This window comes from Lingula anatina, chromosome 1 (genome assembly GCF_051362555.1).
Source record: "Lingula anatina isolate TDL-2025a chromosome 1, LinAna3.0, whole genome shotgun sequence".
NCBI lineage: Eukaryota > Metazoa > Brachiopoda > Lingulata > Lingulida > Lingulidae > Lingula > Lingula anatina.
In genome coordinates, this window is record NC_141767.1 from 31,479,796 (window position 1) to 31,504,754 (window position 24,959).

Below are 24,959 nucleotides of genomic sequence, written 5' to 3' on the forward strand. Positions count from 1 at the left end.
CATTAATTACCTTTGGGGAATTTAAGCAGTGGTTTGTTAAAAAGTGTTTTCACATATATGTCAACGGGTCTACCTGATGTGTGTGTGTGTGTGTAAAAGAACTGTTTCATCAACACATTTTTATACAGGAATCTGAAGGTGATGAGGAAGAAGAGGAGGAAGAGGAATCAAAAGCAGAGTCAAATTTAGAAAATCCTAACAACACCACTCTTTACATGCTGAATGACAGCCAATACAAAACTCCCTCCGACAGTGGTTTGCTAGAGGCTGGAATGGCCAGCATGTCCTACCATACTGCAGAAGGCATGGCAGAGATGTCTGTAGACAGCAATAAGACAGATGCTCCTTTGCTGTCTCTCAGTGGACACATTAATAGCCTGTGTCGATCCTTTAAGGTAATGCCACAAATACAATAACAACAATTTTTATTTTGTTCTCAAATTCTTTCATGTGTCTTGTTACCTGTACAGCCTCAATTTATTGGTCATTTGAACAATTATGCAGGTATAACAGTGTGACAACTTCTGCTTTTAGGAAGTCCTTACTCCATCCAAGTCAAAGAACATTCCTCAGCTGACTCCGGAAGAGAAAGTTTTGCTCCAGTGTGAGCAAGACAATGTGATATCATTTAGTAAATGTATTCCATCAAGGTAAATGTTGTGTTAAAAGTTTGATGTGAAATAATTTTATTTATTTTGTTTACTGAGAAGTAAAATGTTATTAGAAGTGACGTGCTTTTAGGATGTTTTGGAAGTTTATAAAAGTTGTTCTGTGTAGTTGGTTTAGGATCTTTTTTATTAGGTAAAGATATTTTGAACTGATAAATTTCTTTTGTTGATATCTTGCCAGTATGATGAACAAGTGTACGAAGATTGGAGAGGGAGTTTATGGAGAAGTTTTCAGAACTGTGGTTAATAAGAAATCTGTGGCATTAAAGGTACACTAGTAAGAGATTGTATCATGTTCATTGATATTACTTTCATGTTTCTATGTATAATTTTGAAAAGTGTATTTGGAATTAAGTTTAAGTTGAAGAAAAGGATAACAAAAATTAATTTTAATCTGTAACTTTAAACGACATTATAACATGACAGAATATCAAAATAAGAAAATATTAATCACTTTTATCTTAAAACAATACATTTTTAGTAACTTTATATCTGTGAAATAATATTTACAGATCATTCCTATTGAGGGTGATTTCCCTGTGAATGATGAACCACAGAAGACCTATGAAGAAATTTTACCAGAAATCATGATCTCAAGGTAAACCAATTACTAAAGCACTGCATGGAATGGTTACGTTTAGAGTTTGATTATCAAACCATAACTTTACTCATTTTGTATTATTAGTAGTATGTTTTATTAGCTTTTGTTGAAATTTTTTAGAAATTAAAATTAAAAAAATTACCATCCATCTCACTCAGAAATATTTGAATCTTGAATATGTGCCTTTAAATTTGTCTATGTAATGTCTGTATATGTGCCATCTTTGATATCTGGTTTATGCTCACTAGCCCTGCAGTTGTGATACAATAGAGAGGAAAAAACTAATTTTACAGTTATGTAACTTTTTCCAGAGAGCTGAGTGCAATGAAGGATAGCCAAAAAAGTTGTACTGAAAACTATGTGGAGGTTAGAAGGTAACAACAGAATACCTGACTGTAGTATTGATGACTCTGCCATAAAAACTCCAGAGCTCTGGAATAATTTTTATTGACAATTTTTATGTACAGACACAGATGTGTCTGTACATATTGCCATCACCTGCGTCTGTCGTCGCCGATGCCGATGCCGATGCCGTCGCCGGCGCCGTGCACTTTCCTTGTAAACACGATAAGTGGAGGGCAGTTTTACTTTTTGGCTTAATATTTACAGAGCTGATGAATATTCATAAAACGCAGGTCAAGTTCGAAAATCAGCATGATCGGGCCATTTTAAGGGAAGTTATGCTGTTTTTTCACTTTTTTCAGCATATATGCAACCCTGTAAACACATTTTAAGGAAAACCGTTAGGCCTGTTGTCATGTAACTCACAGGAGTAATCAGTCTTATAAAAACACAGGTCAAGTTCGAAAATCAGCATGATCGGGCCACTGTTTTAGTAGTTATGCTGTTTTTTTATGTACAGACACAGATGTGTCTGTACATATTGCCATCGCCTGCGTCTGTCGTCGCCGTCGCCGATGGCGATGCCGATGCCGTCGCCGTGCACTTTCACCGTAAACACGATAAGTGGAAAACAGTTTTACTTTTTGGTTTTATATTAACAGAGCTGATGAATATTCATAAAACGCAGGTCAAGTTCGAAAATCAGCATGATCGGGCCATTATAGTAGAAGTTATGCTGTTTTTTTCCTTTTCAGCATATATGCAACCTTGTAAACACATTTTAAGGAAAACCGTTAGGCCTGTTGTCATGAAACTCACTGGAGTAATCAATCTTCTTAAAGCGCAGGTCAAGTTCGAAAATCGGCATGATCGGGCCACTATTTTAGTAGTTGTGTTGTTTTTTTTTCATTTTTCAGCATATATGCAACACTGTAAACACAATATAAGAAAAACAGAGAGACCCATTGTCATTAAACTCACAGGAATGGTCAATCTTACTAAAACGCAGATTGAGTTCGAAAATCAGCATAATCGGGGCATTATTTTAGAAGTGAAGCTGTTTTTTTCGCATTTCCTCAGATTCAATTCTTAGGCATGTTAATAGCCTTATTATTTAAGTAATAAGATACGTAAAAGTGTTTGTTTGACATTTCCTGCATCTTTACAATATTTTCAGTTGATTTTGTAAAAATTATGGTAAACTTGTTATTGTGTTTTGTGTAATAAAGTGTCAAAAATGGAAATAAACTCATATCATTGCAGTTTGTCAGATTCAGTCATCCACTATGTTCAGAATCTAAGAATGGAGGAAATTGGACATTTAACACTGTTCTATTGATATTTTTCCCATCTCATCTATTTTCTTAGTTGATCATATAAAAATTGCAGTACACTGTTTATTTTGTTTTATGTTTAGAAAGTGTTAAATATGGAAATAAACCCATGTCAGAACAGTGCTGTCTTGTTTTATTATACTGTGGGTGAAGAGGTTAACAGAAAAGCCAGAACTCTCTTGGGAAGATTCTATAAGCTCTCATCAAGAGGTTTCCCACTATCCCCAGTTCATTTGACTAATGAGATGCAGTGACCTAGAAATGTGCAACTAGAGACTGTTGCTAAGGGTGGAAAGGTTAACAGAAAAGCCAGATCTCCCTTAGGAAGATTCTAAGCTCTCATCAGGAGGTTTCCCACAATCCCCAGTTCATTTGACTAATGAGATGCAGTGACCTAGAAATGTGCAACTAGAGACATTGTGAAGGAGGCCATAGGTTTACAGAAGAAGCTTGGTAAGTTGTTAATTTTAGTTTAATGTTAGTTTTTAAGAGGAGTTATTTATACTGCTATTGCAAAACAATTAAAGAGCAAAAATAAAGCTAATTAATAAATCCTAACTAACAGTTGAAAAGATCATACATACATAACATTAGACACTGAAGATGTTTATGTCAAATCTGTATCCTAAAGCTCTATAGTATTTAAAACAGTGCATAACTTTTAGAGATGTGCATCAACAATATTCACGACTAAAGAAAGTTAAGAATAGCTATGTGAAAAATCTCATTAAATGGCAATGGTGTCTTGCTTGCCTGAATTGATGCCACATTTCTTTATTGGGGAAATTTGCCTTTCATTGATTCACAGGATAATGCATTTGTTTTATGGTGTTTAACAGCATGTGTACTTTGCTCCAAAAGGGGGTCAAGGTTTATCCTGTGTTACAGTACTAGTAAGTACTAATATTACTGGTGATATTTTAATATACTTGTAGAAACCATAGTTTCTTCTCAACATAGTGGCTGATAAAAAGTGAAGGAGTATGTTTGTGATGGGTCCATAGCAATAGTCCGAAGAATCATTGGTCCGAATGTTCACTAAAGAACCTTCGGACCAATGAGCCCTTGATTAAAAGATCGGCAAAAATGTTACCACTTTTCGGACCAATGAACCTTCGGACTATCGAGATGCCCCTTTTGTGATATAAAGAGAATCAATGCTAGATTTAATCATTTTAAGTTGAATTTGTATAATATTATATTTCTTCCAGCTCACAGTTGAAGTTAGAAGCAATTCAGTTGAAGCTTCACAGAATAATAAGTGTGGCAAGTATTGTTTGTTTTAAATCATTAGCATTTAAGTCTCACGATCATCAAAATACCAGAATTATGCATTTGATGTAGATAGCTAAGTACTAGAATTCAAGTATATAGAAAAGGTAATACTTGAACATCTAGGCAGCTACTAAATTGCAGGAAGTATGTGGGTTGGTTATTGAAGCAACAGAATAGATGGACCACTGACAAGCAGATCTGTCCACTAAATATGTTAAATTCCTTAAAGGTCTTCTTGCCCCCACACATGCCACAACTGCAGGGGCCTAATAATTAAACCTTGCATGAGGTTAAATCCATTTAAGGGCGCATGTGGAGGATGTAAGACATTCTGGATTCAGCGCTATCATTTTTAAAGTAGGGTCAGCCCTATTTAGTTGGCAGATCTGCTAGTTGGCGGATCATCTTGTTTTAAATGGGACCTACAGAATATATTAATTTACATTGCACCATATATTTCAATATCGTTTATATCTCAACTGTTTATTTTTTATTTTTGACTCTTTTGATCATATTCTGTTCATTTTACCTCTGTAAAATCTACTAAACATTTTTTTATGGATTTTAGACTGTAAATAAATATTATTATTATTATTTATTATTATTATTATATGCTATATATATTTTGAGTAACCATAGTTTCTTCTCAACAATGTGGAGCTTATCAAAAGTAAAGGAATATGTTTGTGATATTAAGAGCATCAATGCTAGATTAAATAATAGTCAGTTGAGTTTATATAATATTCTATTTCTTCCAGATCCCAGTTGAAGTTACTCAGTCAGTTACCCTCTCAGTCAATTGCACCTTGTCAGGATAATTAGTGTGGCAATAGTATGTAAGTATTGTTTTAGATACTTGTCATTTAGTCTCAAGATCATCTACGTACCAGCAGTGTGCACTTTATATAGATAGCTACTAGCAGACAAGAACATACCAAGGAAATACTTTTAGATTGGTAGATACTTTATTGTTGGCAATATGTGGGTTGGTTATTGAAGCAACAGAATAGAGGGACCACTGACAAGCAGATCCATCCACTAAATAATTTTTACCCCACTTCAAAAACCATGCCATTTATTCTTTAACGGTCTTCTTGCCCCTACACACGCCACAACTGCATGGCCCGATGGGCCTTATAATTAAACCTGGACACATGGTTAAATCCTTTTAAGGGCTCATGTGGAGGATGTGAGACCTTTGGGATTCAGCACTATCATTTTTAAAGTGGGGTCAGCCCTATTTAGTTGGCAGATCTGCTAATTGGCAGATCATCTTGCTTTGAATGGGACCTGCAGTATATATTTATTTACATTGCACCATATATTTCAATATCTTTATATCTTTACCAGCTATTTTTTTATTATTGACTCTATTAATCATATTCTGTTCATTTAACCTCTGTAAAATCTACTGAACATATTATATATGGATTTTAGACTGTAAATAAATATTATTATTATTATTATTATTATTATTATTATTATTATTAGGGTATTATTATTATTATTATTATTATTATTATTATTATGTTTGTGATATAAAGAGCATCAATGCTAGATTTAAATAATAGTCAATTGAGTTTATATAATATTCTATTTCTTCCAGATCCCAGTTGAAGTTACTCAGTCAGTTAGTTACCCACTTAGTCAATTGCACCTTGTCAGGATAATTAGTGTGGCAATAGTATGTAAGTATTGTTTTAGATACTTGTCATTTAAGTCTCAAGATCATCTACGTACCAGCAGTGTGCACTTTATATAGATAGCTACTAGCAGACAAGAACATACCAAGGAAATACTTTTAGATTGGTAGATACTTTATTGTTGGCAATATGTGGGTTGGTTATTGAAGCAACAGAATAGAGGGACCACTGACAAGCAGATTCGTCCACTAAATAATTTTAACCCCACTTCAAAAACCATGCCATTTATTCCTTAACGGTCTTTTTGCCCCCACACATGCCACAACTGCAGGGGCCTAATAATTAAACCCTGCATGAATTTAAATCCATTTAAGGGCGCATGTTGAGGATGTGAGACCTTCTGGATTCAGCGCTATCATTTTTAAAGTAGGGTCAGCCCTATTTAGTTGGCAGATCTGCTAGTTGGCGGATCATCTTGTTTTAAATGGGACCTACAGAATATATTAATTTACATTGCACCATATATTTCAATATCGTTTATATCTCAACTGTTTATTTTTTATTTTTGACTCTTTAGATCATATTCTGTTCATTTTACCTCTGTAAAATCTACTAAACATTTTATATATGGATTTTAGACTGTAAATAATAATAATAATAATAATTATTATTATTATTATTTTTATATGCTATATATTTTTTGAGTAACCATAGTTTCTTCTCAACAATGTGGAGCTTATCAAAAGTAAAGGAATATGTTTCAGATATTAAGAGCATCAGTGCTAGATTAAATAATAGTCAGTTGAGTTTATATAACATTCTATTTCTTCCAGTTCCCAGTTGAAGTTACTCAGTCAGTCAGTTACCCACTTAGTCAATTGCACCTTGTCAGGATAATTAGTGTGGCAATAGAATGTAAGTATTGTTTTAGATACTTGTCATTTAAGTCTCAAGATCATCTAAGTACCAGCAGTGTGCACTTAATATTGATATCTACTAGCAGACAAGTACATACCAAGGCAGTATTTTTAGATAGGTAGATACTTAATTGTTGGCAATATGTGGGTTCGTTATTTTGAAACATCAAGCCTTTATGGCAATTTTTATTACTTAAATATAATACTGTTGTATACTTTCCTGAAATCTGAAATGTCAGTATCCACTGATTGGTTTCTCCAAATATGAGAAAAGGCTCAAAAAAGTTTGCACCATCTTTGTTCATGATTGATTGTTCACATTTGAAGGTTGCTTTTGAATACATAATAGACCCTTAATTAGTCCATCTGTCTAAAACGTGCAATTTACAGGTGTTTGGTTCAGAAATGAGGACCAGATTAGTGTTGGGCTGAATTAACTTGTCACCCAGAGCATCAATGAGCATATTGAACACTGTTGTGCTAAGAGTATCACCTACAGAGTATCACCTAGATCCCTACAGAGGGAATGAGTTACTAGTAGCAGCCCTTTTATTAATGAAAATATCCTTTTAATTTAGTGCGCATTTACTTCATAGTATGATTGTTAAAGGTAACCATCAATACCACACTTTAGCATCTTACACCCCATTTCCATAGATTAGATCGACCTACTTTGGATCGACCTAACTCCCTGGGGGTTCGCGCTGAATAGCTGTCAGCCGGGCGGACACGAAAGTTAATTGCCCCTTATGGCTTGTAGTGGGCGGGGACGGACACTTAAGGGGGATTATCTGACGTTAGTCTGGTGAGACTCCCCGCGGTGATAGATCGATCTAAAGTTGTGGGAATAGACCCTTATAGATGAGACCAGTTCTTTTTCCCTCTCCATATAAAAAGGTACTGTTTGGTTAATAAATGGATTAAGCTTCCAAGCAGAGACTCCCCAGCATTTATCCAAGTCAGCTAAAGATAACTTATTATGAATATTCCCTTTGAACATTAATTACTTTGTTTACGTTCATCATTAGGAGATCAACAATTTGAATATTTCTTAATGGATGGATCAATTAAATGTTTATTTAATAACCCATACAAGTAGCTTTTTTGGTAACTGGTCTTCACCTTTTATAACTTCTGTGTAGCAATCTTAGAATTTTTTTTCAACTGCTGTCACTTTATCCTTGTTTTACTTTTCACATGTCTCAATGTGCAAATTGCGACTGCTGATATTTTTATCTTTTGACTAAAGTAATAAGTACAAGTTTACATTTATCAAATGTACCAAGTTCCTTTATCCATGTTTTGTTCTTTAATATACCTGTTCGGGAGGCCGATAGCAATTAGGTTGTATGAGGGTTGATTGATAAGTAGTTAGCCTCATATAGAAGGGGTACACATTTTACAAGTATTTTTGTTTATTTCTCAACATACTCTCTTTGAGTATCTATACACTTTTGCCAGTGAGTTTTGAGAGACTGTATGCCACTTTCATAGAAGCCCTTCCCTTGGACATTCAGAAACCCCTCCACTTCACGTATGATGTCATCATCTGACACAAAGTGAGTACCTGAAATGGCCTTACTCAATTTGGGAAATAGATAATAGTCAGAGGAAGCAAGATCAGGATGTTGGTGTATGTTCTATCAGTTCAAAGCCACACTCGTTGATTGCAGCCATGGCAATGACAGACTTGTGAGCAGGGGCATTTCACAAAAATCACTTGCCTTGCTTATTTGAGAGTGCTTCCTCGTCGACATAAACTAATCAAATGACACCAAACTTTGGCTACACACCTTTAAATAGTCAGGAAATAGAAGGGCTGAAAAGGGATATCGCTGCTTAACCCCTTCCACACGAGGCTCACTACTTACTACAACCCTTGTAATTTAGTTACCTTGTAAAAAATCCATCCAGGTATTTACAGATATTCTGTATATAATGAAGTGTTATATATCATTGCACTTCTTTTTCAGTAGCTGTAGCTTACTAATTTCACTTGTTTTCTGACAACTTGATTATAACAAATCAATTCATATTTAAAAAGAGTAGCTTAAAGCAGGTCTGAACATGTTCCAAAAGTCCTATTTTCTTCTGAAGTCTTTTCTTTTTCCATTTGACCTTAATAACTAAACAAACCTTAAATAATAGTTTTTTTTTTTTTAGCATACCTGATGCCCTTAATTTACATTTCTGAGCTTTGGCATCTTAAGACAAATAATACTACCAGACTCAATATAAACCAGCTCGATGCTGGAAGTAGAAACTGGGCTATTATTATTATTATTATTATTATTATTATTATTATTATGTGTAGTTATGTAATCTGTAATGACAGTAATATGATGGGCACAACAAATATTATGCTTTGCAAGGAATCCAATATTATATTATTCTGACTCTATTAAAATGGAATAAAACATTGTATCTAAGGCACCGTTCTAATTAAAAATCCAAATTCCAAAAATCCAAAAATCCATTGACGGTATCTAGTATTCATGGTCTGTGTCCTGAGTACCCCGTGTTATAATTAACTAGCATTTTGTAAAACAACACCAAAAGGCATATGTGAATACATTCTTCTATCTGCTTTCTCTGCTGTATATAAATGGGACTGATAAATTTTAGTAGGTTAGATAAGTAATCCAAATTAACCATCAATTTAAATGAGATAGTTTAAGGCTATTTTATTGTTGATGAAGTGATTAAATTGTTTTGTTCATTGGCATGTCAACTTCATTTTTGTTATACAAGTAACTAGTAGAGGTAGATTACATGTACATGTATTACTGGGGATTCGCACTCCATCGGCATGTACCTTTAATTACAGAAACAACACATCAGTAAATAATGTTTTTGTTTGATAATGTTTTATTTTCGGTGCACTTGTTAGTCTTGGTAGTTTGTTAAGGGCCTCTTAAGCAGTTGCACTCGAAAGAAACTGTTTACAACTCTCTTAGTTTCTATTATGGTTTGCCAATAAATATGTATTTTTTCATATTTCTAGATGCCTAGGTTGAAAAAACAAAGCATGGTCCAAAGAAGGGCACATCAGAAGAAGATGATCAAGAAAAGTCGCAAGAGGGTGACTAAGGATGCCACGTCTACTATTGTGCCTGCTTCGGCAGGCACGCCCACCTCGGTGGGCTCTGTGAAAAACTGTGAAATTACTGATAGAAGCAGTGAAATTACTGATATTACTGATAGAAGCAGTGAAATTACTGATAGACGCAGTGAAATTACTGATAGAAGCAGTGAAAATACTGAAAAAAGCAATGAAATTACTGAAAATACTGAGATTACACAAATTACTGAAAAAAACAGTGAAATTACTGAAAACACTGAAAAAAGTGAAAATAATGCAGTTATTGAAAACACTGAATTTCCTGAACACACTGACATTCCCATTGCTTCAGATGTTACTGTTCATGCAGCTTATACAGATGCTTCAGACAAGACAGATGCTACAGTTGACACAGCCTATCCTGTCAGTTTGAGTGCCACTGATGCCCCTGGTCATTCAAGTAAGTCTATAATATATTCAGACCATTTTTCACCATCAGATAAGTCTGTAAAATCTAACATGCCAGTCAACCCAAAGCTATCATCGGTACCCCACAAATTAAAGAAAAAATCAGTAGTTTTTCCTGAAATTCAAAAAAATGAACCCAATATGGTTACATTAAAAACATCCTTAAAACCTGTGGAAAAAAGTGTTCAATATTCAAAAGTGGGTTCAATGAAGAAGGTACCATTAACAAAACACACTGGTAATACCATTACCTCTGATTCTATTTCATCCATTTTTGATAAAACAAATTTGCACAAACCCCATTTAAAAAGACTACATGATGAAATGAAGAGGCAGTTAAAATGGACAGAAGACAAACAACAAAGCAAAATTGACGCAGTGAATAAAACTCTTTTGGATACCTCACTTACGGGAACCAGTAGCACTGACAGAAATATTTTGAAAAGAGAGAAAAATAAAATCAGGATGCAACTTCTTAGATCTGATCCACAGTACAGGAAAGCCGAACAAAATGCTCAGAGATTAAAACGTTCTCAGGTTGATGAAAAGAGCAAAATTCTAAAGCACAAACAGTTGAAAAGGTCTGATCCACAGTTCAGGAAGCGCGAACAAGAATCTCAGAGACTAAAACGCTCTCAGGTCGATGAGAAGAGGAAAATTTTAAAGTACAATCAGTTGAAAAGGTCTGATCCACAGTTCAGGAAGCGCGAACAAGAATCTCAGAGACTAAAACGCTCTCAGGTCGATGAGAAGAGCAAAATTTTAAAGTACAATCAGTTGAAAAGGTCTGATCCACAGTTCAGGAAGTGCGAACAAGAATCTCAGAGACTAAAACGCTCTCAGGTCAATGAGAAGAGCAAAATTTTAAAGTACAATCGGTTGAAAAGGTCTGATCCACAGTTCAGAAAGCACGAACAAGAATCTAAGAGACTAAAACGCTCTCAGGTCGATGAGAAGAGCAAAATTTTAAAGTACAATCAGTTGAAAAGGTCTGATCCACAGTTCAGAAAGCGCGAACAAGAATCTCAGAGACTAAAACGTTCTCAGGTCGATGAGAAGAGCAAAATTTTAAAGCACAAACAGTTGAAAAGGGCAGATCCACAGTATAGGAAAAAGGAACAAGAATCTCAGCGACTAAAACGCTCTCAGTCTGATATGAAGACCAAAATTCTGAAGCACAAGCACTTGAAAAGGTCTGATCCTTATTACAAAGTAACTGAGAGAAGTAAAAAAAGGTTAAAAAGATCTGATCCCGAATTCAGAAAACATGAAAAAAAATCTGATTCATTTGCTAAACGTAATAAGAGGCAGAAAATCAATACTAATCTTCAACAGTTAATACAACAATTCCACAAAAAAGTTGCTGAAGGTTGTATTTACACATGTTGTATATGTCAACAACTTTGGTACAGGCATACTGTGATAAATTCAGAGTCTATCATGAATTTAGAAAATAATGCAGTTAAACATTGCAAAGAAACTGGTGATTTATTTGACAGTAATTGGATATGTTTAACATGCTCTTCTCATTTGAAAAAGAACAAAATTCCTCCATGCGCTATGGTGAATGGCCTGTCGTTTCCAGAAAAACCCAGCTTCTTGGATTTAAAACCTTTAGAGTGGAGATTAACTAGCCCAAGGTTAGTTTTCATGAAGCTTCAACAAGCTCCTCGTGGAAAACAATACAAATTAGAAGGAAATGTTGTAAATATACCAGCAGATGTTACATCCACTGTAACAAAGTTACCAAGAACTGAGGCAGATAGCTCTACAATTAAAGTTCAGCTCAAAAGAAATGTGAAATTTAAAAATTATGCATATGCTCAGAATGTAAGACCTAACAAAGTACTTGAAGCTGCAGCTTGGTTAACTGCAAATGGAAAATTATATCAAGAAAAGGGAATAACTGTAGACACAACATGGAAATTAGAAGAAAATCCCTGTAGATCTGACACATTTGAACAAACAAAAAAAGAGCATACAACTATTTATAACTTGCGTGAGGAACAAATACAAAACTTACTGAAAGAATATGTTTGTGTTGAATGCCCTGCTAGTTGTAAAAACATTCAATTTTCTGAAGAAGGGCATCTTATGGATCAGGATGGTGATTTTGCAGATGAATTCTATGTCATTTTAGACAAGCCTTATAAATATGATCCATCTGTTGATGTTGACAAATTTGTGGCTACTATTCAGAGTGAAAGAAAAGGTGCTGGTTTTTCAAAACAACCACACATTTTTGGTGTACCTGCATTCAAATCACAAGAGAGAGGCAGATCAAGATATCGCAAGAAGATAAATACAATCAGAGCTTCTAGTAGAGAACGAATTGAAAAACTCATTGCTTATAAGCGCCACCATATTCTAAGAAAATATAAGCATTTGAAACTGAGTTATTATGGCTTGTTTAAAAGAAAAAAACAAGGAAGAACATGGTACTCAAGATACTTCAGAACTGTAAAAAAAATTCGACACAGAGTAAGAAATGTTTCACACTTGCAAAAGAAGTTATCATACTTACAGCAAAGACATATATTACCTACATATTGTGAATCTGAAAATGAGGTACAACACATACGGACTGACAATACTTCATTCCATTTTATGCCTGTAGATGCCCTCTGGCAAGAGAAAATAACCAAGAAACTAAACTTACCATTAAAGCGTCCACACAATTGGCCTGAAACTGGTAGTGATATTCTCTTGACAAATCCTAGGCAGTTGAAGAAAGTTATTGGAGATGGTAATTGTTTTTTTCGAAGTTTGTCTTTTACCATCACTGGTTCTGACATGTTGTATGATAATAATCACATTATACTTAGAAACAAAATCGTCAGTCATATGAAGCAGCTTGAGTATGCTTTTGCAAGTAGTATGTTAGGCGATAATGACAGCACCTCAGCAAATTATATTAGACGAACCCGCATGGATAGTGTAAATGTTTGGGGTACTGAAACAAATACTTGCTGCAGCACATCTGCTACAAACGGACATCTATGTCTACTGCAAGCCTGGTGACTCTTGGAAATGGTTAAAGTATTCTGCTAACTTTCTTGACCAGAACAATCATTCACACGAGACAGCTATTTACCTACAAAATACAAACTCTGATCACTATGATATCGTGCAGAGTGTATGCGACTCATCATTGTCTGCTGATAGCATATACAAGAACTTGCTGCAAACAAAGCAGGTAACACGAGCTAAATCAGATATAAGTAAATACTTACAGGAAAATGATACTACAGATTGGGACGAAATTGATGAGGAAGAAATGAAACCTGGTATAAGAGATACAATGTTAACAGGTAGAGACTTCTTAGAAGACACAGAGAGAGAGAAAATTTATTCTTTTGCACCTGGCCAAGAAGGTCATCCACTCAGCATATTCAGAGATGAACACTGTGAGGAACTGGCTTTTCCTGAAATATTTCTTGGCAATGCAAGGCCTGCAAATCAAAACAGACTTGTCCCTGTACACTACAGTGACATTTGCAAGTCGGAATTAAGACGCAATGACAGAAGAGCAGCAATGTGTGTTGACAACATATTTTTTAAAGCAAAAAAACTACAGATGAAAAGATTGATTGGGTCAGCTTCTCTTGCTGTAAGAAAACATAAAACTAGTGGAAAGAAACTCACTGCAGGAGATTTGAAACAGTCTGGAGCCATTGAGAAACTTTTACATTTTGATGAAGGTTATACATTCCTAAAAGGAGTACGTGGTTCCCCCCCATATTTTGAGAAAGCAAAAAAAGATTTATTTGCAATGATACGTCAGCTAGGAGCAGCAACTTTTTTCTGCAGTTTTTCTTCTGCTGAAACAAAATGGAATCATTTACTTGGAACTCTTGGTCAATTAGTAGATAATAGACATTACTCAGAATCACTTTTTGTGCCACAAAGTAGCACCATTAGGTAAAATACAAGATTTTTTTTACCGTGTAGAATTTCAACACAGAGGTAGTCCACATATTCACATGCTGCTTTGGATAGAAAATGCACCTATTTATGGTGTCAATTCTAATGAAGACATCATACAATTTGTTGATAGCACAATTTGCTGTAGCAAACCAAATGAAGATGATCCAATAAAAGAACTTGTATCTTATCAGACACACAAACATACAAGGACATGTATAAAGAATTTGAAAAAATCTTGCAGATTCCATTTTCCACAGCCTCCGATGAAAAAAAGTATTATTCTGAAACCCCTTGAAGATACTTCACAGAAGAAAGAATATGCACAAGTTTGGACAAAGATTCATAATATTATAAATGACAAAAATTTTACATGTGTTAGTCTAACATTTGAAGAATTTTTAAATAAAGTACAAGTCTCAGAAGAAGATTACATTTTGGCAGTGAGATCTACAATCAAAACTGATACTTTGTTCTTAAAAAGACTGCCCTGTGAAATTTGGATAAACAATTATTCCAGGTCATGTTTACAAGCATGGAGAGCAAATATGGATATTCAGTTTGTTTTAGACATCTATGCTTGTGCAACATATATTGTAAATTACATTTCTAAAGGACAAAGAGGCATGTCAGATTTACTTTATCAAGCTTGCAAAGAAGCTAGAGAAGGTAACAGTGACATAAAACAGCAAGTCCGTCACATTCACCCTGAGCTTCAGAGCTAACTTGACACTAACCTTTTCACTGTAGCCTATTCTCCATCGTGTCAAGTAACCTCTGACGAAAATAGTTTGACCTAGTTTATATAAGCCAATCAAATCCATGTTTCAAAATTTTTCACCAAAGTTTGGTGAAAACGCTGATTGGTTGACCGTCAATCGGCAATCCTCGGCTGATTCCGCAAGCTCCATACTAACAACATACTTATTGTCGAGTGCGGAGACATCCGAGTAGTTCCGAGTGTATTACCGTACACAAAGAAAGCAAGGCGAGTGACTACGAAAAAGAATGTGTTAAGTTATCTCTTGATTCTTTGCAAAATATGAGTAAATCGGAATTGAAACCATAGGGTCTAGCAGTTTGAGGCCCTGCATCATTATCTACTGAGAGACGATGTTATTTGCGTGCTGCCCACAGGTTACGGCAAGTCCCTGATATTCAGCCTTTTCTTTGATTGGTCCGGATTTGAACAAAGCGCGCTTTGACTCGTTCGCGTTCATTGGCTAGATCGTTTAATGAGTCATTGAGTGCGGGCTTTTAAATTTGATTGGCGGGCGGCGGAGGCAATCGAATCTGGTCAGAGGTTACTTGACACGATGAAGATAGGCTACAGTGAAGAGGTTAGTGTCAAGTTAGCTCTGAAGCTCAGGGTGGTCACATTGGAAACAAATTTCTTAATAATGTTGAAATTTCTGCTCAAGAAGCTTCCTACATCACTTTACAGTTACCCATGAGAAGAGCTTCTCGATCATTTGTATTCATTAACACTACACCCCCTGAAGACAGAGTACGATTACTTAAGCCACTGGAAGAAATAAAAGAATTAGAAGATGAATCTGACAATATTGAGTCCAGCAATCTTTTGAAACGTTATAGCAGGCGCTTACCTTCCTTGGACAATATTTCCCTTGCAGATTTTGCTGCATATTATGACAACAATTTGAACATTATTGGCGGAAGCAAAAAAAGATCTTCTAGATTATTAGATACAGATGGTATGCCATTGGAAAAGCATGACCTTGAAAATTTTGAGGATGATATTCATGATATTCCATGTGAAACAGACATTATTAAAAGAAAAAAAGCAAAAATTATTCGCAGTGTTTGGTTCAGTGAGAGTTTATATCCTGAAAAGCATTACCGTGAGCTATTGATGTTGTATATTCCATGGAGAAATGAAGAATCTGACATTTTGCAAAATTTTGAAAGTTATGAACAGAGATGTCAACATTTAGAAAATGAGATTAGGGAACAACAGAGAATGTATTCTCCAGCTAAAGATGAATTGCACAGAGCAATGGAAGATCTAAATAACATGGATAGTGAAGATGAAGATATGTGGGCCACTGTTGCACCAAATACTGAATGTCAAAATGAAGCTGATCAGTGTGAACCTAGTGATGTGGTACAATCTTCTGTTGGTCTGTCCTATGACTTAGCAGAAGATTTGGGTATACATGTATCTGCCAAAAGTTGCACTGAAGAAGAAATTGTTAATAAAGAAATACCTGATATCAGTTACTTTAAAATGATTAGAAACATGAACAGACAACAGTTAGAGTTTTTCCATCATGTTTTACATTTAATCAAATCCAATTCTGATCCATTTCACATATTCCTGTCTGGAGGTGCTGGTGTGGGGAAATCATTTGTCACTCGTGCTCTGTATCAAGGTATTTTAAAGTACTTGTCAAGTTTACCTGGTGAAGACTTCCGGACAATTAGAGTTGCTTTGATTGCTCCTACAGGAAAAGCTGCGTATAATATTGGTGGCCACACAATTCACAGTTTACTGAAAATTCCTGCAAATCAGAGTCTCAAATATAAAAGACTCAGTGCTGATGTGTTAAACAGTTTCAGATACAAACTTGGATCACTTAAAGTTCTCTTTATTGATGAAGTTTCAATGGTTGGGAGTAAAATGTTAAGTTTCATCAATGAACGGTTAAAAGAACTAAAAAACAATGACAGATTGTTTGGAGGTGTTAGCATTGTGGCTATAGGTGACCTATTTCAACTGAAGCCTGTGTTTGATAACTGGATATTTGAAAATCCAAACAATGACTATTATCCATTAGCTACTAATTTGTGGCAGAAACATTTTCACATGTATGAACTGACTGAGATTATGCGTCAGAAAGACAGTAAAGAGTTTGCAGAAATTTTAAATAGGCTTAGAGAAGGACATCACACAGACAAAGACATAAAAGTTCTAAGTGAACGTCAACTTGATCAATCAAAAACTAGCCAACAACCATTACTACATGTTTTCCAAACAAATTCTCTGGTAGAAAATTTCAATCATGCCAGTTATCAAAATGCGAAAGGAGAAAAATTTCAAATTGCAGCCACTGATACTATCACTGGGCCTGTACCAAAACATTTAGAAAACAACATCAGAAAGCAAATTCCATTGGATCATAAAAAAAACATGAATTTACGAAGGATTCTGCATATTGCAGTTGGGGAAAGAACTGAAGTTGTCCTAAATGTTGACACAGAAGATGGCATTACTAATGGTGCACCAAATGTTGTGAAACTGGTAGATTTAGACAGACAATTAATTTGGGTACAATTTGATGCAGAGGACATTGGCAAAAATGTCAGAAGAATGAACAAACCATTATATAATAGCAAAATTTCAAAAACATGGACACCTATCTTTCCTGTTAAAAGACAATTTCACCTGGGAAAAACAGGACAGTATCAAGTTGTAAGAAAACAATTCCCACTGCAGTTGTCTGCTGCAAAAACTATACACAGATGTCAAGGTGACACATTGAAAGAATTAGTTGTAGATCTCAGCGGCAGAAAAAATGAGCACATGCATTATGTTGCACTTAGTCGAGTAGAAAAATTAGAAGGGTTGCATATTTTGGAATTAAATGCCAGTAAAATATGCATTTCTGACAAAGTTAAACAAGAAATGAAACGTTTAAGGCAAGAAGCACAGCTTGTTAAATCAATATCATTTCTATTTGAACAACCAGATGACCACTTCAAAATAATCCATTGGAATTGCTGTTCTCTTCACAAATACATTGATGATATCAGAGAGAATCTTGATGTAGCGAAAGCAGATGTATGTGCTTTCACTGAGACCAGATTTGCAATTAAAGACCTAAATACAAAATACCAGCTAAAAGATAAATATCTTCACAGAAATGATAGTACTCTTCATAGACAGCATGGTACTGCTATCTACAGTCACCATAGATATGCAGAGAATTTTCCAAAAAATTGCAATTTCTCTGGAATTGAGATTACTGTCATACGGTTGGATCAGTTTCCTGACTTAGTTGTCATCACAATTTACCGACCTCCTCATGGTAAAATGCAGGTACTTCTTGAGGCTTTGAGAAATATTCTTGACACTATTGATAAGACAGACAAATGTGTTATTATAGGTGACTTTAATGTCAACTGGCTCCATAAAAACAATGCAAATGCTCTCAGAAAAATGATGTGCCAAGACCTTATGTTTACACAACATGTCACAACTCCAACTACCAATTATGACTCGGCCTTAGATCTCGTCTTCACAAACTTTAATCATACAGATCTTAAACTTATAGTTTTGCCCACTTATTTTGGTGATCACTTTCCAGTCTGTTTGTCTTTTCCCAAAAATTGTCTTTAAATTTATATTACAGATTATAAGACAGATTGTTTCCAAATTTCATTTAACCTATGTTCTTCCAACCACATATATAGCTAAACACATGTGCAGAAGTTTCAGAGAATAACACTTCAAAAAAGAAAGAAAAAACATTAACAAAACCTTACGAATTTACCCCTTCTTTAAAAAGTTATTTACTTTTACCTATACATGTGGAAAAAATAATGTCACACCCATTTCTTCAACTTCATAATACTTGAAATTGACCAATGATATTTGTTTACCGAATTATTTATTTCTTTCAATTCTAAGTTACATGATTACTCATACATTTTCACACATTATTGTGCTCTTCTTTACTTTTATAAAATTTTACATATTATATTGTTAAATATATATTTATATATAATATTTTACATAAATGACGAAAGCAAGAACATAATCATCATATTAAAGACAGTTATAGTTCAAGAAGAAATACCATCTTTCCCTTTTAACTTAAAACATGGCATAATAAAAAAGGAGATAGACTTGGCTGGTGTCCTTTGCCCCATACCTACCAAACCATATTCTTGTTTCACTATCATTTTAAGAAGTACATTTGTTTGGTAAAGAAACAGGTTGCTTTTTAAAATCAGCATGATCAGTTAACAATTTACAGCAGTCATTATTTTTATATCATTTTTTTTCCACACATTGACATTTTCAGTGGCTTATATATCCCTTAAAACTGGATCACTTGCTACTTTGCCAGCTTTGCTGTCTAGTCAATTTCAGTGTACCAAACCCATTAAAAAAAAACCAACCAAATTGAGCAGTGACAAATCTTTATGAGATTAACATGTCATGTTACATATATTTCTTAATTTCAGAAAGGAAAATACCACCTACTTGGAGAAGATTAATGTTCACTTGTAACTTCTTTCCATGGGGTTTATGGAAACAAGACTGGGCTCAAGCATAGGATTTCTCTTCTTACTCATAGTATGAGGAAAGAACAATAAATGTTATAATATAATTGACACTGTTGGAGATGTGTTATTTGTGAAGTTGAAATGTTCATTCTTCACACTGAAGAACACTCAGTATACTTGAACAAAAAACAATGTCATGTACAGTTTTGTACCTCTGATAGAGAAGACAATTTAGAGTAAATTATTCAAGTTTATTCATTTTGACTATTTAAATGTTGGTAGCAAAAAAATGTCAGAAAAAGATTTTTTAAGAAATCTGTATGGCTATTGAATGAGTTGAATTGTATTTTATGGAGCATAGCAAAACAGAGTTTCTCCTATCATTTCTTATTTTGTGAATACAGTTAGTTTTATAAAATTGAAAGTAAAAAAGATATGTAAAAAATATTTGTCTTAGAAATGAACAAAATGTTATTTTTCATGGCTAATATGTACCCCTGGTTTTGTTGCAGACATGCAGTTCTGGTCTAGCACATTCCATACTGGTCATATTTACAAATGCTCTGTATTCTAAGAGTCATTTATTCATTATGTTCAAGCTGTACATTTTATACTTTATTGTTTTAATGCTGAATACCCCATGGCATAAATAACTAGCAGCACAAATTAATTACAGCTTTGGAAATGACTAGCTCACGCTGCTAATTAATATCGCTACAGAGTAAACATACCGTGAACACTAGATACCACCAATGGATTTTTTAAATTTTGCATGTGAATACAGCCTAATAGTAATATATTAGCTTGTTATAATGTCATCTTTCTTTATTTTGGTATCTTAGAAAATAAATGCTCTAAAATGACCTCACCAATTAGTTATGTGAGTATTTATCTACAGCTAAATTGCCATCTTGCTTACCCTTATTCATTCTTAACAGATATATGACTACTATAAAGCTTTCAATTTTCAATTAGCAAAATGCCCAGGGTCTGTAATGCAGTTAGTACGACAGCCGAGTCTAAATAAAAAAATATATTATATATATATTATGGTAAACTTGTTATCGTGTATTGTGAAATAAATTTTCAAAAATTGAAATAAACTCATATCATTGCAGTTTGTCAGATTCAATCATTCACTATGTTCAGAATCTCAGAATGGAAGAAATTTGAATGATGTGAATTTTTCTTCAGTCAACAGCTAATATTGAGATAGGTTTTACCTCCATATTAGCTGTTGACTGAAGAAAAATTCACATCATTCTTAAAACTTAACACAGCTGATGAAATTCTTCTGGGAAGAAATTGCACATTTAACACTGCTCTATTGATATTTTTCCTATCTCATTAATTTTTATAGTTGATTATATATAAATGGCAGTAAACTGTGAATTTTGATATATGTTAAAAATTGTTAAAAATGGGGAAAAAACATTTCAGAACAGTGCTGTCTTGTTTACATTTTGTCATTTTCAAGTTGTGACTTTGAAGTTCCATGGGCCTGAAGACCTTTGCTAGTCACATTTTCTGAATATCCATGTTACTAAAGTTGATGGTCATTATGCTGTTAAACATTATGTAATCTTGCATCAAAATTTGAAAAAAAAACTATTTTAGGCACTGCTCCCATGATGACCATATAAGAAAAACCATGTCACTTACTGCTCTCAAACTTACAGGAAAGAAACATGGGACTAAAATACAGCTTCAGTAGGCAATGCAGTCTGTTAAGTAATTCTTTCTGCCAGTTAAACAGTTTTTTTGTGAAAATTTAATTTTTAACTTATTGGCATTTTCAAGGTGTGACTTTGAAGTTCCTCGGGCTTGAAGACCCATGCTAGTCACACTTTCTGAAAATCCATGATATGTTTATTTTATTATTAAAAATTGATGGTCATTATGCTGTTAACCATTATGTAATATTCCATCAGAATAGAAGAAAATTCTGGGAGCTGCTGCCATGATGACCATTATGGGAAAACCAAGTTACTTAGGATTGCCAAAAAGAAATACAGGGCTAAAATGCTGCCTCAGTTGGAAAAGCAGTCTAATTGGCTTCTTTTTGTGAAAGTTATACATTTTCAAAGTGTAACTTGAACTCCCATGGGCCTGAAGCCTTATGCTTGTTACACATTTTACTTACATTGGTATTACCTGTTGAGCATAATAAAAATTTGATGTTGAATTTGCAGTTTAACATAATGTACTTTTGCATCAGAATTGACAGTAGCCTATTTTGTGCAGTTATTTCCTGCTTTTTGTCTGTACATTTGACAGCTTTGCTGCCTTGTTTTCATTTTTCAGCATATATGCAACACTGTAAACACAATTTAAGAAAAACAGATAGGCCAATTGTCATTAAACTCACAGGAGTGGTCAATCTTATTAAAATGCAGGTTGAGTTCGAAAATCAGCATAATCGGGGCATTTTTTTAGAAGTTATGCTGTTTTTTCACATTTCCTCCGATTCAACTCTTAGGCATGTTAACAATCTCATTATTGAACTAATAAGATATGTAAAAGTGTTTGTTTGACATTTCCTGCATCTTTACAACATTGTTACTTGATTATGTAAAAATGATGGTAAACTTGTTATCGTGTATTGTGTAATAAAGTGTCAAAAATGGAAATAAACTCATATCATTGCAGTAGTCAGATTTAATCATTCACTATGTTCAGAATCTCAGAATGGAGGAAATTAGACATTTAACACTATTCTATTGATATTTTCCCCATCTCATCAATTTTCTTAGTTGATCATATAAAAATTGCAGTAAACTGTTTATTTTGTTTTATGTTAAAAAAAGTGTTAAAAATGGAAATAAACCCATGTCAGAACAGTGCTGTCTTGTTTCACATTTCCTCAGATTCAATTCTTAGGCATGTTAACAGTCTCATTATTTAACTAATAAGACATGTTAAAGTGTTTGGTTGACATTTCCTGTATCTTTACAACATTATTAGTTGATTATGTAAAACTGATGGTAAACTTGTTATCATGTATTGTGTAATAAAGTTTCAAAAAAGGAAATAAACTCATATCATTGCAGTTTGTCAGATGCAATCATTCACTATGTTTAGAATCTCAGAATGGAGGAAATTGGACATTTAACACTGTTGTATTTATATTTTTCCCATCTCATCAATTTTCTTAGTTGATCATATAAAAAATGGCAGTATCCTATTAATTTTATGTTAAAAAAGTGTTAAAAATGGAAATAAACCCATTTCAGAACAGTGGAGTCTTGTTTACATTTTGGCATTTTTAAGGTGTGACTTTGAAGTTCCATGGGCCTGAAGACCTTTGCTAGTCACATTTTCTGAATATCCATGATACTAATATTTTATTATTAAAATTGATGGTCATTATGCTGTTGAACATTATGTAATATTGCATCAAAATTTGAAAAAACCTATTTTGGGCACTGCTCCCATGATGACCATTTAAGAAAAACCATGTCACTTACTGTTCTCAAACAGTACAGTAAATATGTACAGATGTGTCTGTACATATTGCCATCACCTGTATCTGCCGTCGTCGCCGTCACTGTCGCCGGCGCTGGCGCCGTGCACTTTCATTGTAAACATGATAAGTGGAAGGCAGTTTTACTTTTTGGCTGTATATTTACAGAGCTGATGAATATTCATAAAACGCAGGTCAAGTTCGAAAATCAGCATGATCGGGCCATTTTAAGGGAAGTTATGCTGTTTTTTTTTTAACTTTTCAGCATATATGCAACACTGAAAACACATTTCAAGGAAAACTGATAGGCCTGTTGTCATGAAACTCACAGGAGTAATCGATCTTATTATAACGCAGGTCAGGTTCGAAAATCGGCATGATCGGGCCACTGTTTAATTATTATTTTATTAGTTATGCTTTTTTCTTCACTTTTCAGCATATATGCAACACAGTAAATGCAATATAAGAAAAACAGATACGCCAATTGTCATGAAACTCACAGGAGTGGTCATTCCTGCTAAAACGCAGGTTGAGTTCAAAAATCAGCTTAATCGGGCCATTATTTTAAAGAAATGCCGTTTTTTCACATTTCCTCAGATTCATTTCTTAGGCATGTTAACAGTTTCATTATTTAATTAATAAGATACGTAAAAGTGTTTGTTTGGCATTTCCTGCATCTTTACAACATTATTAGTTGATTATGTAAAAATGATGGTAAACTTGTTATCGTGTATTGTGTAATAAAGTTTCAAAAATGGAAATAAACTCATATCATTGCAGTTTGTCAGATTCAATCTAGTTATTTCTTGTTTTTTGTCTGTACATTTGACAGCTTTGCTGCCTTGTTCTTCTTAAAATTAAGTCTGGGACACTGAAACTCAGCCAGCTGAGTTGTGTTTGACCAAAATCTTTAAGTTGTGTGTGTGTGTGTGTGTGTGTGAGAGAGAGAGAGAGAGAGAGAGAGAGAGAGAAGAGGGGGCTGATACCCCAAGTCTTGCAGTCAGTTATCTTATCTTAATCCAAATTTCAGGGTGTCCCTTGTGAAAGGCCAGTACCCTGCTGCTCTGCTTAAACAATGGGATATCTATGACAAAGCAAAACGCTCTGAGAATGACAGGCCAGGTAGAAATAAAGACTGAACAATGCCTCATTCATCAACATTCTTGTGCTTTTACTTTGTTTATCTTTGTGTTGACAGTGTATGTAAGATAGAGTGGCTTTCCACAGTAATTTTTCTACCCCAATCCTTCAGTTCAAGCAGTAGATGTTACCTGCCTTGACATTACCTTTTTAATGGGGGGTAGTTGGCCGGAGGTTGATTATGTCAACTTGCATAGAAAGGCTACATTTGATTAATTCTTAACCAAAATGTTATCATTTAAATGAAAATATTTCTTGGAAGCGTAACAGCTTAAATCCTCAACTTTGATTAGAAACTTGCCATTACCATTTAAAAGAAAGTAGCATATTTAATTTAATTTATTATTATTATTATTATTATTTTTAATTTAATTTAATTTTTTTTTTTAGACATATTTGGCAATAATCAGTTATTCATTGTGTTTGAATTTGCGGATGGAGGCTGTGCACTAGAGGGTTTCAAGGTTGGTATCAAGGTTGAAAGGTAGAAATAGTATGTACCCTTTTTATGTACAGACACAGATGTGTCTGTACATATTGCCATCACCTGCGTCTGTCGTCGCCGATGCCGTCGCCGGCGCCGGCGCCGTGCACTTTCCTTGTAAACACGATAAGTGGAGGACAGTTTTACTTTTTGGCTTTATATTTACAGAGCTGATGAATATTCATAAGATGCAGGTCAAGTTCGAAAATCAGCATGATCGGGCCCTTATTGTATAATTTATGCTGTTTTTTCACTTTTCAGCATATATGCAACCCTGTAAACACATTTTAAGGAAAACCATTAGGCCTGTTGTCATGAAACTCACAGGAGTAATCAATCTTACTAAAATGTAGGTCAAGTTCGAAAATCGGCATGATCAGGCCACT

The 24,959-nt window shown here is 34.3% G+C and overlaps 2 protein-coding genes across 13 annotated transcripts in view; both read left to right on the plus strand.

Annotated features, from left to right (window-relative positions):
- Positions 1-24,959, plus strand: part of LOC106161969 (uncharacterized) — a 31,828-nt gene that overhangs the window by 3,317 nt on the left and 3,552 nt on the right. The window contains exons 5-11 of the mRNA XM_013539048.2: positions 129-395; positions 535-650; positions 850-937; positions 1,181-1,266; positions 1,581-1,643; positions 23,980-24,071; positions 24,480-24,553. Of these exons, the coding sequence (XP_013394502.2) occupies positions 129-395; positions 535-650; positions 850-937; positions 1,181-1,266; positions 1,581-1,643; positions 23,980-24,071; positions 24,480-24,553 (786 nt within the window). The remainder of the gene's footprint in view (positions 1-128; positions 396-534; positions 651-849; positions 938-1,180; positions 1,267-1,580; positions 1,644-23,979; positions 24,072-24,479; positions 24,554-24,959) is intronic.
- On the plus strand, positions 1,693-20,603 carry LOC106153024 (uncharacterized). 12 transcript variants are annotated; one of them, XM_087016843.1, is made up of 7 exons: positions 1,693-3,838; positions 4,157-4,211; positions 4,979-5,056; positions 5,827-5,908; positions 6,697-6,778; positions 9,785-10,301; positions 19,445-20,603. In XM_087016843.1, the coding sequence occupies exons 1-3, from the start codon at positions 3,771-3,773 to the stop codon at positions 5,036-5,038; spliced, it is 183 nt and encodes a 60-aa protein (XP_086872969.1). In that variant the 5' UTR covers positions 1,693-3,770; the 3' UTR covers positions 5,039-5,056; positions 5,827-5,908; positions 6,697-6,778; positions 9,785-10,301; positions 19,445-20,603. The 12 variants fall into 12 exon arrangements, with proteins under 12 accessions (XP_086872969.1, XP_086872964.1, XP_086872973.1 ...); XM_087016838.1 differs by lacking the exon at positions 4,979-5,056 and having other exon boundaries at positions 9,785-9,862; positions 10,194-10,301; XM_087016803.1 differs by having other exon boundaries at positions 2,118-3,838.

Bases quoted from the DNA above. Each gene is read 5' to 3' on its own strand.
- LOC106153024 (XM_087016815.1), top strand. From the start codon at position 9,785: ATGCCTAGGTTGAAAAAACAAAGCATGGTCCAAAGAAGGGCACATCAG. The intron at 10,302-19,444 runs GTAAGTCTATAA...TCTTAATTTCAG, and splicing joins TGATGCCCCTGGTCATTCAA to AAAGGAAAATACCACCTACT.